The sequence below is a fragment of the Lynx canadensis genome, chromosome F2, assembly GCF_007474595.2.
Source record: "Lynx canadensis isolate LIC74 chromosome F2, mLynCan4.pri.v2, whole genome shotgun sequence".
Taxonomy (NCBI): Eukaryota; Metazoa; Chordata; class Mammalia; order Carnivora; family Felidae; genus Lynx; species Lynx canadensis.
Window position 1 is genome coordinate 40454190 of NC_044320.2, and position 12918 is coordinate 40467107.

General features: G+C 44.7%; 1 protein-coding gene across 3 annotated transcripts in view; it reads right to left on the minus strand.

Moving 5' to 3' along the window:
• Positions 1-12918, minus strand: part of PTDSS1 (phosphatidylserine synthase 1) — a 65056-nt gene that overhangs the window by 32386 nt on the left and 19752 nt on the right. For all 3 annotated transcript variants that reach the window (XM_030303739.1, XM_030303738.1, XM_030303737.1), the window contains exons 3-5: positions 9658-9702; positions 6510-6634; positions 2054-2212 (exon numbers count right to left, since the gene is read on the minus strand). In XM_030303739.1, the coding sequence (XP_030159599.1) occupies positions 2054-2212; positions 6510-6634; positions 9658-9702 (329 nt within the window). The remainder of the gene's footprint in view (positions 1-2053; positions 2213-6509; positions 6635-9657; positions 9703-12918) is intronic.

Consider the following 12918-nt stretch of genomic DNA (forward strand, 5'->3'; position numbering starts at 1 on the left):
GGCTGCACATCTTAGCAGGAGCACATCTGGAACCCAATCCTGGCTCACCTAACAAAGCAAGGTGCTGGGCTCCGGTTCCCTCATCTGTCCAGAACTGAGCAGGAGGAACTGGAGAGGGCTGGACTCATTCACTCATGAGTAATTTGGGGAGAACCTACCACTTGTGGGGCAGAGTATCTGGGACTATGCAGATATGGGCCCTGCCCTCTTGAGGCTGAACACTTAGCCGAAAAGAGACACTATAAGTACCTATAATATGATGGGCATTTCAAAGGAGAAGGCCCAGGTACTCTCTTTCCAGGTGTATAAACATGGAGCACAGGGGGAGCAGGGAGAAGAGGGACCAGCCTGCCGGTGGGCTCTGGGATAGAAAAGACACGGACTCTTTGACAAGAGGAAAGCAAAGATGGCTGGAGCAAGATGGCAGGGTGGAGAGGGTCGCAAGCAGGTGGGCTGGGGCCAGTTAACATCACGCCTCCCAGGCTGGTCCAGAAGTTTGGATTTTGTCTTAAAAGCAATGGACAAAACTACAGTTTTAAGCTGGGGAAGGACGCAACTGGATCGAGGTGTGAAAAAGATCACTTTGGCAAAAGACAGTGAAGGGAGGAAGCGAGTAGTTCACACAAGAGAGGACAGAAGGGTAGATGCGAGCAGAGCAGGGTCGTGAAAGACTTAGACGGAGCAGAGGTGCTTGCAAGAGTCTAGAGGACACAGAGGAACAGAGAAGGAAGGCCCAGAGGCCATCTGCAGTATGAGGGGAGAGAAGCAGGCAGGCTGAGAAAAGCCCAGGGCCTTGCACAGGGTCACACGGCAGTACAGTCAGGAAGATGCCTGGAACTCGGAGGAAGGTGGCATGAGAGCAGGAACGTGGGCTGTGCACCTGGAGTCCAGCACATGTGGAATCCTACTGGCTCACCTAAGGAGGCAAGACTCTAGGCTCTGGTCCCTTCATCTGTCCACTGGGAATACGTTTATGGGGAGGATTTAGGAGACAATACATGTACAGTGTTGGGTACCGCTGTGGGTTGAATCGTGTCCCCTCAAAATCCTCCTGCTGAACCCCTAACATCCAGTTCCTCATGACATGAACTTATTTGGAAAGAGAGTTGTTGCAGATGTAATTAGTAAAGATGAGGTCATCCTGGAATAGGGTGGGCCTCTAATCCAGTGTGACTGGTGTCCTTATAAAAAGAACACCACATGAATGCACACAAGGAGAACCCGGCTCGAAGACGAAGGCAGAAATCGGGGTGATGCATCTACAAGCCAAGAAACACCAATGATGGCCAGCAACCCATAAGAAGCTAAGAGACGCCTACGCCAGATTCTCCCTCGCAGCCCTCAAAGGGCACCAATCAACATCTTGAACTCAGACTTCTGGCCTCCTGGGCTGTGAGAGGCACATTAACGGAAGCTAGATCTGGCTGGCATGGTTCCCTAAGTTGGGGTCGAGACAATAGTTGGCATCAAGAAATATACTGCACACATGGCCAAATTTTGTTCCCTGGGACTGAGGAAGAATGATTATCATAACTGAACAATAAATAAGTTCCCCCAAAATCATTTTCCTAATAGTTTTAAAAGACTATTATCTCTTTCATTCATGAAATGAGACAAACTTGACTCCTGAGACAACAGAGCTATATCAGGAATCCATTTTTCACCTACAAAATATCCTGGGTGCCCTTGTAATTCATAAACACAATTCTATTTGTCCAAAACCAGAAACTAACTAGTGGGTAACCCACCTATTTACCCCTAAGCAGATATCCTCATTACTATGTACCTGTCTCAGTCTCACTGAGGATTTTATTATCATTCTTTTTTGCTTCATTTCATTGGTTTCTCTTTAAGACTTGTGAGACAAGAGACACATTTTAAGTTAATAAGGAATCACACCCCACCCCCAACTGCCACAAAGGCATCAAATATTTCTAGGGGATGGTTTAAACATAGTTTGTACCACAGGGGCTGGAGAATGGATTAACTGACTATTAATGGACAGACAACCTTCCTCCTACATGTAAACTATCTGATCGCTACCCCTTCTTACCTCAGTTAGCTCCCAGGTAATACTGATGGTCCAGCAGAGGCCATAACTACGGATCAACAAGGCCTTCATAGCCCAGCCCCAGAAATGTCCAAATGCAAATATATCAAAATGGCTGATAATCCTCTCCCAGGTGATAACATGGCAGTTCACAGCATACTCCTATTCAAAGTAAATAAGGAAGTAATTAATGGATAGTCTCAAAATCAACCTACTTCTAGGATGCTGACAACAAATGAAAAGAACTGATACGACCTTGATATGACAACTGACACCTGTCCTGCCCGCCTGCCCCTGAAAGTTTTAATAACTGAAGATCCTTTAGGAAAAACAGACAAATATTAAAGTTGGTGACTCAGAATTGCTTTGCTCTGAATTGCAAAAGTTCGATTAAAATAGGAAGCAGGACGCCTGGGTGGCTCAGTTGGTTAAGCATCCCACTTCGGCTCAGGTCATGATCTCGTTTGTGAGTTCGATCCAGCCCCACATCGGGCTCTGTGCTGACAGCTAGGAGCCTGGAGCCTGCTTCAGACTCTGTGTCTCCCTCTCTCTCTCTGCCCCTCCCCCACCCGTGCTCTGTCTCTCTCTCTCAAAAGTAAAAATTTTTTTTAACGGGAAGCAAAATAATTTTATACAAGTTGAGCATGTCTTAAAGAAGTGGAATCACACAGCTCAGGTCACCTGACCACAGGACAACTATGTTAAAGCCAGCGATAAAAACATAAATAGAATCTCAATTAACAAAAAAATAAGTAGAATCCCAATAGGTTTGAAAATTTGAAAACACATCTAAATATCATGGTGTAAAAAAGGAATCACAACAGAAATGTAAACTATATTCAGTATTAATGGTAATGAAAACACTATGTGTCAGAACGATGGGATGAAGGTAAGTAGAATTTACAGAAGATCCAAAGCCAGAAAAATCTGTTAGCCGAGGGGAAAAGCTGAAGCATCCAATTTCAGAAATTAGAAGGAAACGGAATCAACCTCCCATCCCAAAGTTAACATTTTCAGATGCTACGTAATTTAAGTATTTAAAAATTACAAAGCTTTGGAGACTTTTGGTTTTGTTTCTACTATCTTTTTGTTTTTATTAGGACATATGAGTTTGCCTTTTTTAAAATTTATTTATTTACTTTTGAGAGAGGCAGAGCATGAGTGGGGGAAGGGGAGAGAGAGAGGGAGACACGGAATCCAAAACAGGCTCCAGGCTCCGAGCTGTCAGCACAGAGCCCAACATAGGGCTCAAACTCCCTAACAGTGAGATCATGACCTGAGCTGAAGCTGGGCACTTAACCGACTGAGCCACCCAGGTGCCCCTAACTGGCACATTTTAAAGATATTTTAAGTCAACATCCTTCTGTTTCTGTATATATTAGTAAAGTGGTTATCATATGACAATATAAGATTTCTCAGGAATTTCTACATTTGAATTCTTCCTTCCCAAAAGTAATCTGATAGGATGAAATAAGATTCAGAAAATAGCCACCTATTAGCAGCCAGCTGAAGAAATTCCTGGAACAAGGTATTAATATTTTCAAATTCTAGAAATGATGCCTCCTAAGGGAGCAAAAGAGCAATTTGATTCTCCTCTATCTCTTCCAAACCCCACCACATCAGATTTCTCAAGCCTTTCTCAGATCTATTCAGTGCATTTCAATTTGCAAAGCTGATTTTTATTTTTTTATTTTTTATTTTTTTTAAATGTTTATTTATTTTTGAGACAGAGAGAGACAGAGCATGAATGGGGGAGGGTCAGAGAGAGAGGGAGACACAGAATCCGAAACAGGCTCCAGGCTCTGAGCTGTCAGCACAGAGCCCAACGCGGGGCTCGAACTCACAAACCACGAGATCATGACCTGAGCCGAAGTCGACTGCTTAACCGACGGAGCCACCCAGGCGCCCCTGCAAAGCTGATTTTTTAAAAAAAACTGCATTTTGGGGCACCTGGGTGGCTCCGTCGGTTAAGTGTCTGACTCTTGGTTTCAGCTCAGGTCATGATCTCACGGTTTCAGGAGTTTGAGCGCCAACTTGGGCTCTCTGCTGTCAGTGCCGAGCCTGCTTCGAATCCTCTCTCTACCCCTCTCCCCCCAAAATAAATAAGTAAACATTTTAAAACGTTGCATTTTTCCAGAAACAATTGTGATGTGATATTACAATGTATAAGTGGGAAATCTGGAGAAAACAGGGAAAGATTCAATAGGGAGAAGTCAAAACAAGACTTAAAAAACAACAACACCAACCAACTGCAGTAAGATGAAAATTCTCATCCTGATTCTGGAACAACATGTGCCTGTCACAGGAATCACAGACTGGCGGAGAGAAATACCCTGGAGCCGGAGCAGGTCCCGGTTGGGTTAAGGAGAGCTGCAAAGCCCCGTCAACCCCAAATTCCTCCACCACCCCCTCCTCTTATTTACCCTGGACACACTGCATAGGGTGAGGTAAGAGAGGGCCAAGTTCTGTTTCCAGAAGGCTACTCTTCAAGTGATCATGGGTTAAAGATGACTTTGGAGGCCTTTTTACTCTCCGTGAGGATATTTTTGTGCTTCAACAGATGGAAAGTCACTTTGAAAATCATAAAGAGCCAAATGTAACTATTAGCATTATAGTTACTGGTTTTTTTCTTAAGATTTTTTTATTTGTAAGTAATCTCTACACGCAATGTGGGGCTTGAACTCACAACCCCAACACCAAGAGTCCCACGCTCCACCGACTGAGCCAGCCAGGCGCCCCTAGCATTGTAATTATTAATGAGCAGATTTGCCAATGATCACATCAGGAAGACCTCGAGGTCCTGGTTGTGGGAGGGATGCAGGACATGATGCTTAAGGGCTGCCAGGGAGCCAGATGCAGCACAACCCTGGGAAGCAGGGGGAAGAGGCATTAAATGAGGACATCCCGGAGCCAGGGAGTCCAGAAAGGGAAGGTGTGTGCACACGAGTAAATGGTAGGTAAAGATAGACTGTGCCCACCTCCCAACTGCTCGCAGGGCTGATCTTGGTGGCTCCATCCTCTCCCCCGATTGCCTAACGCTTCACCAAATACCAAGTCTTATCCATTTTGCAGGTCAGTTTACTTTGTGATATAACCAATCTTGCTCAGAAACCCAAGAAAATTCTCAGGGGAAAATATCGTATCTGGAATACGTTCCTCCCAATCTCTGTTTCATGAGGCTCCAGTGAGTGTCAAAGCACTGTCATTATTATAACTACATACTTAAGGCATAGAGCAAAGGAAAAGTATAGGTTCTGAAGTCAGAGAGATCTTACCAGCTTCTGCTTTGAATGAGATATTTATCCTGTTTAAGTTTCCATTTCCTCCTTGATAAAATGGGGATATTAATGCCTAGCATGCATGTGGGAGGCTTACCTAGATTATATGTTAAATGTCTGGCAGAATAGACAGCCCATAGTTGGTAACTGCCACCACCCTCTCCATCAGCAGAAGCTTGAAGTCACCCATGCCATTCTCTTCCATAAACTAAGAAACCCCCCAAACATACTTTTCTTCCTGAGACTTTTAAATAATTTTTGGCATTCTTACTTCTGCCTTTAGCATGTCCTTTATAAGAATTAAAGAGAAAATCCTAATACACCATTCGAGAAGGGTCTGACCTATCTTAACTCCAATAGAATGATCACTTCTTGGACCGTTTATTAAGTCCATTTGTCTTGTTTCTTAAACAAGGACCCGCCTATAGCCCAAATGCCTGCTCTCCTTTTCTGAGCATCACTAGGTTTTTCCTTCTACAAAATGTTATATATTATTTAAAAATAAATTAATAAAAATTTTCAAAAAAGGAATGGCCTTGGAGCATAAAATGGTCTCTTCACTAAAAGCCAAAATACAGAGTAGCTTTTGCCAAGAATAAAATTATTTTTGTGGGTTTAAAAAAATAATGACCGAAATGGCCTAGATCATTACAATTGGCCCCTTCATGGCGAGAAGGTGGGAAGTTCATGGCGTCAGGGCCAGAGCGGGGTGCAGAGTTGCTGAGGGTGACACTGATAAGAGCAGCCACCACCACCATCACTGAGGACCTGGTGTGTGCAAGGCACCATGCTGGGCCTCATAGATAGTGCTACTTTGTTGAGTTCACAATAAAATCCCCAAATAAGTACTATTATTTCACTTCACAAAGAAATGATCAGGCTAGCAAGTACATTGCTCAAAATCCTACAGCTAACAAGTGACAGGGGCAGAATTCACACCCAAGGCTGTCTGATGATAACAGTCACACTCTTCCTACCATCCCCCTTTGCTCCAAGAGAAGATACCATTTCCCTGGACTGTTATCACTCGTGGAAACCACATGCTTCACCTTCCCAGAGGCCTGGCTTTTAGATATCTACACAGGATATATGGAGAAGGAACAACTTAGAACGTGAAGTTAACTATCTCCTATACCCAACAGTCTACCAATTTCTCTAAGAGAGGACTGGCAAGTACCTACCATGACATCTGCTTCCCTCGTGGCGTACCGGAGATTTGGATCTAGCCAGTACATTAGGGATTTAACCTGATCAAAGTTCAGGAAGAGGAGGAATACCAGGAACAGGAAGTAGAGCACACTGAGTCCTAAGGGAAACAAAAATATTCTTATGTTTAGGAAAGATCTGGGGGTCAGATGCATGACACACATTAGACTCAAGTCACTTATGGCCAAAGCAGACAGTGAAATTGTGACGTAGCGTCTGGAGATCCTCACTACAATCCAGTATTTCCTTTGATGAGTGAGTCTGATACACAGTCTTAATTCAGGCTGAGAGGCTCGGTAATATTCTCAGAAAATGATGCTCAGGTTGAGTCTTGAAGGACCAAGGACCGGCAATATTCAGGCAGAGAAAAGGCATCCAGGCAGGCCCACGGAAGGAGAACCATTCAGGGGCCAGCCTGTGGCTGGGGTGCTGGCAAACACGAGAGAGCAAGGCGGCACTGAAGTGAGGGGGCTTGGGGGCCGCGGCAAGGATTTCAGATTCTACCTTCAGTGAAACTAGGAACACATGACAGGTTTTACATGGGGGCAAGAAGTTGATCTGGGTAACGTTTTACAAGGTGGCCTCTGGCTGCTGTGTGCAGAGTGCATGGAGGTGGGCAAGGCTGGGTGTGGACAGCCCAGCCAAGGGGCAACATCAGTAGAGACAAGTGGGATGTGCCAAGAGGTGGCCTGTGGCCACACATCCACAGTTTAGACCCCATGTGGGCCCTTCTGGGGTTCCCGTCAAATCATATCATAACTGGTACCCTAATAACCGCCCCATATTACAATAACCTACTTTTAAAACAGCAAGAGCCTTTTAGAAAGATCTGAAAAACCCCACCAGTGGCTTTATCACTTCTTTCTCCTGAACCTGTTGGAACTGAAACATTTGTGTAGGACACCCAGACACGGTGATACAAACGACCTTGGATCATGTGAACTTGGCTCAGCGCTAATCTCCAATGAGCTGTTCCAGAGGAGACAGTGTCCAGGGCTGGAATGAAGTACCCTGGAACATCTACTCACCAGGTCCTCTGACAGGGCCTCTCTCAACCCTCAGGGAGTTCAGGGGACTTGAGCAGAGCATGGCTGACCTGGTTGCACATCCCAGGGCCCCAGGGGCACACCCGTTAGGCATGTTAGTATGAGGATCTCCTCAGGTTTATCACCAGCTGTTTTTAAAATTGTTCACCTCAAATGCCCCCCACTATACCCTTTTGTAATAATCCTTTCAAAACAATTATTCTAAGACAGAAAAAAACCACCTGGGTAGAGCAGGGCTTCTTAAACTGGAATTCATGGTTGAGCTTCAAGGTCCATGAAGCCCCAGATGTAATATGTGTGTGTGTGTGTGTGTGTGTGTGTGTGTGTGTGCGTGCGCGCGCGCGCGCGCACACACACACACGCTGGGAAAGGGTCTATAGTCCTCATCAGATTATCAAAGGGCTCCATGATCCCAAAAAGATCTCAGGTAAGAATTATACTGCTAATTACCTATAATGGATCATTTGAAGTAGAAAAAATTCAAATGTAACCAGCCAGCTGAAAACTTATAATTTCAAACAGCAATATTAAGCTCATGAGATGTAAATATGATGCAACCAGAATAATCTATTTAAAAATGTAAATGGGGGCACCTGGGTGGCTCAGTCAGTTAAGTGTCTGACTTGGGCTCAGGCCATGATCTCACAGTTCGTGGGTTCGAGCCCCGCATCGGGCTGTGCTGACAGCTTAGAGCCTGGAGCCTGTTTTGGATTCTGTCTCCCTCTCTCTCTGCCCCTCCCCTGCTTGCATTCTGTCTGTCTCTCTCTCTCTCTCTCTCAAAAATAAATAAACATTTTTTAATGTAAATGGTCACTTTTCTGCAAAAAATCCTCTTAGAACTTCCCACTGCCCTTCCTATCTGCACTGTTTACTGGCCCACGAGCCCTGCAGGATTCCATCCATGCCCAGCTCTGGCCTCTTACTGCAGCCCTAGGGTCTGCTCTGCTCCGGCCACAGTGCCCTGGAACACACCATACTTTTTCTGGCTGGGGACCATTTCAGTAGCCTTTCCCTTGGCCGGGCTTCCCCTGACCTCAATCCTTGCATGCTAGATCCTTCTTGGCATTCAGGTTTCCACTAAGCATCCTTCCTTCAAGGCCTCCTTGCACATTCAAGTGAAACCAGCCACTGAGTCATCGTCACCTCACATGGTTTTAATTAACTTCCTAACACTTAGTGGCGTCTGATATTTTTTGGTTGTTGATTTGTTTAATAGTTTGCGACAGCTGTCCTCCCTCCTTGTGACAGGAAGGGCCGCTCCTGAGGGGAGTCCCCTGTCTGTGTGGCCCTCCCCTTCAGCCTCAGGACCACAGCATCCCTGCCACACAGAATAAACACCTACTGTGGTTATGAATAACGCCCCGCTCCACACACAGAGTTACTTATGATGTCTGAAAGTTCAAAGAAAAATAGGTGACCTTGAGCAAAATATCCATTTTTAGGGTCCTTTTTGTAAAACTACATTTTCTGAACCTAAAATAATTTATTTGATGTCTTATTTAGGCAGGACGAAGCCAACAGCCAACATTTGAAAGACGTGTTTTAAGTCCATTTAGGGGATCTATTTGTGGACTAGAAATCAAGTAAAAATAAGACACCCAATATTTACAGATGTTTATCACTAATCCTCATTTCAAATCAGGACTCTCTGTCTAGAACTTCTCCCTCTCTAGGATCTTTCCCGTTTTCAGTACCTCCTGGCTGCTGACAGGACAAATGGGCTCACAGCACACACCGGAGCTTGTACCAGCCAAGAGCAACGTAAAGGTGCATAAAGAAAAACAAGCCGCGTCCCCTTACGTCAGACCTGTGCACAGTAAGACACGACAGCATGCGCGGGGGGGGGGGGGGGGGGGGGGAGGAGATCTGAGACAGTTCACACGTATGAGAATCTGAAATTACCACCGGCACATCTGCTTCGTGGCAAGGAATTTTCATAAAAATTTATATTAAGAACACCAAAAAGTAAAAGGTCATAAAGTTCTACTGTACAGCAGTAAGTAAAACTGCTATAATGATACACAGAAAAAGGATTTTAAGTAGGATATATCTCTAAATCTACCAATGGGTAACTCACCGAAAACCATTCGCCACAAGGCTGGATGAGGTCGAGTAAATGGACCTGTAGATGGAAAAACATTGGGTTAGAGCGAACTGGTTTTAAACAAAAACTAAAAGCAAAGTGCTCTCTACAGAGATTTAAAAAAAAAAAAGGCTCTCTACTGTTAATTTTTTTTTTTCCACATAAATACTTTTAGGTTGAAGTCTAGGTTGAAATGTTTTTATTCGCATTGTAGCAACTGTCACTACAACTGTTAACAGGTACCAGTCTCCACAACAGAGGTTTCTGTTTTTAAAGCTTTGTCTTTAGAACTCAGACCATAATTTCCCACGGAAACAACGTTACCACAGTGAGCAGGTTACCAGGATGCCCTGTAAGGGTTTGAAAAATACTACAGTTTCACAAGCGAAATCTCCTGCGTGCCCGTGTGTGTAGCCTGACACAGGGCAGGGGGTAGGTTCTGAAAATTAAACAGGAGAAACACTGCTTTGAAAACAAGTGAGGTGGGGTTTGAAATGGAAAACAAATCCTTGGAGCACTGGAACACACTAGTGCAGTGGCTTCTGATCATGAGCCATGGTAACAAAATACTTGGGACACGGCAACCCAGTTCAGACACACAGATGCAACTCTGGCACCACGAAAACAAGTTTTACAGGATGAAACTTACTCTTACTATAAGTGACACACCAATACTTTCTCTTCTACTTTATTCCTTCAATGAAAAGAAAAGAAAAGAAAAGAAAAGAAAAGAAAAGAAAAGAAAAGAAAAGAAAAGGAGAAGCAAGCAAGTTGGGCCTTGATCCACTAAACTGAATTACCATCCACTGAAAGGTTACATAGTTCGCAAATGCTGAAAACACTGCTCTCATGGGCACCTGACCTACTTGGGGCTGCCCACCCCGTTGGAACGGCCTTCCTACAGACTCTGGGCACACTTCCAATGTTATGAATCCCACATCTCCCAGGGAGATGCCAGAACTCGCTGCCCTGCCCTCTTCATAACTGGGGCTTAGTTTTTCAGTTGCCCCTGAGCCAGACTTGATCTCAGGAGCTGGTGATACAGATGTTAAGTATGCTGAGCTCTCTCCCCAACCTGTCCCTCTGCCGGGGCTGGCATGGACACTCATGATGGTGGCAAATCACGGCAGAGTGCACACTGGGGTTTCCTCATGAGACCAGCTCTGGGTGATGTGCCAGTTTCTAGGAGCTTAGCCTGGGACCCAGCCTCCTAGCCCTCCCAGGAATCCTCCAGCCAACATCCTAGAAGTCTTTTTAATCAGCAGTCAGCTTCTGTTGCTGGCAACCTGGAATCCTGTCTGAAGGAAACATGACATTGTAATTTTTATTCTGGAACTCATCCTGAATTATCCACCTCATTTTTAAAAGATGGCTTTGAAACATATTGTAACTGCTTTCTTTTGATGGATCAAGTTCATGTTAGGAAAAGCAGTGAGTTACAAGGATCCCCTACCATCCAAATCTAGTCAGTTCTGGAGCTTACACAATGGCAGCTCAGAAGGTGAGTTAGGTTCGTGCAGGACCCTTCTGTATCCAGAAATATGATGTCTGAGTTTCAGATGGCAAGTAGTGAGGGCTCAGAGTGAGGGATTTAAATAAGATGTCTCAAAATCTGATCCATTTCTGAGTTCTTATAGCAAAGGCTCAGACAGCAAGGAACACCTGCATTCTTTTTAATTGGCCACTTTCTTCTCAGAAAGGCACAGTGAGGCACAGAAACCAGGATCCCTTTCCAGGTAACTTAACATGGCTACCCTTCTTCAAGTCACTGGAAAACTGATGGCTAAAATGGTCATCATTTAAGTAATTTTCTCTTCCAAATTCTCTTCTTCACTGCTGTTAGGTGACAGCTCAACTTGTCACCATGAATGACTTTTGTATTATGGTGGCTATCTGCTTTGCAAGTATTACTTCATCCAAACCACTGAATTAACCTTTTAGACATAACATGGGATCCCAGCTTTCTCTACAGTTTCCTCTTGCAAGGTGAAAGTCAAAAATGGTATGATTATTTGGCTTGCAAACAGAATTCCATGCCCAATCAACACTCAGAATCATAAAAGAAGGGTTACTCTCAAGAGCATTCATAATAGTACTTTGCTGAGCACATAATGGGGAGCAGTTTGGAGGGTAAGAGACCCCCCACCCCACCCTGCCATTGTCTCTCAGTTGTCCCCTTAGTTGACAACTGGCTGATGAGAGTGTATGGTCACTCCCACTTTACAGATGAGGACACTGAGGCATAGGCACTTTCCCAAGGTCACACCGCTCACAGGACTCCACTTTTGGCCTGAGAGCACTTCTGTGCTTTCTGATCAGCTCTGTCAGGCTGGGCCAGCTGAAGAGGACAGAGTGGGGGTGGTGAGTGGGGAGCATTGAAGGTTTGAAGCAGGACTGTCTCAAGGCCAGGAGAGTGAGGGGAGAGAAGCAAGCTAGTGAGTGGTGTTTGGAGGTGCTGCTACGTGGAACTGATAAGCAAGGTCAGGAAACACAAGGTCAGGAAGGACAAGGGACAGGAAGGGGAACTGATGTAAGTTCCCTCATAAGTCCATCCAAGGTCATCTTCAGCCCATGATCACTTGAAGAGTAGTCTTCTGAAAACAGAACTTGGCCCTCTCTTACCTCACCCTATGCAGTGTGTCCAGGGTAAATAAGAGGAGGGGGTGGTGGAGGAATTTGGGGTTGACGGGGCTTTGCAGCTCTCCTTAACCCAACTGGGACCTGCTCCAGCTCCAGGGTATTTCTCTCCGCCAGTCTGTGATTCCTGTGACAGGCACATGTTGTTCCAGAATCAGGATGAGAATTTTCATCTTACTGCAGTTGGTTGGTGTTGTTGTTGTTTTTGGGTTTTTTTGTTTTTTTTTTTTTAAGTCTTGTCTTGACTCCTCCCTATTGAATCTTTCCCCATTTTGTCCAGATTTCCCACTTACACATTGTAATATCACATCACAATATTTCCGGAAAAAAATGCTAATTTTTAAAATGGCCTTTCAGTTTTGCAAATCGAAATGCACTGAAGGGATCTGAGAAAGGCTTAAGAAATCTGGTGTGGTAGATTTCAGAAAAGATGTTGCTCTGCCCTCAACCAAGTAGGTGGGGAGTAGTGGTATCTTTTGCCTCCAAAAGGTGAGATGTGGCCCTGGAAAGTAAGGTGACACCTTCAGCAGCTAACTGCAAAACCAAATCCAGGCTTTATTTCAATGATCAAATCTGTCCACTTCTTTCTGAGAAGACATTCTCAATATTTTGATGTCA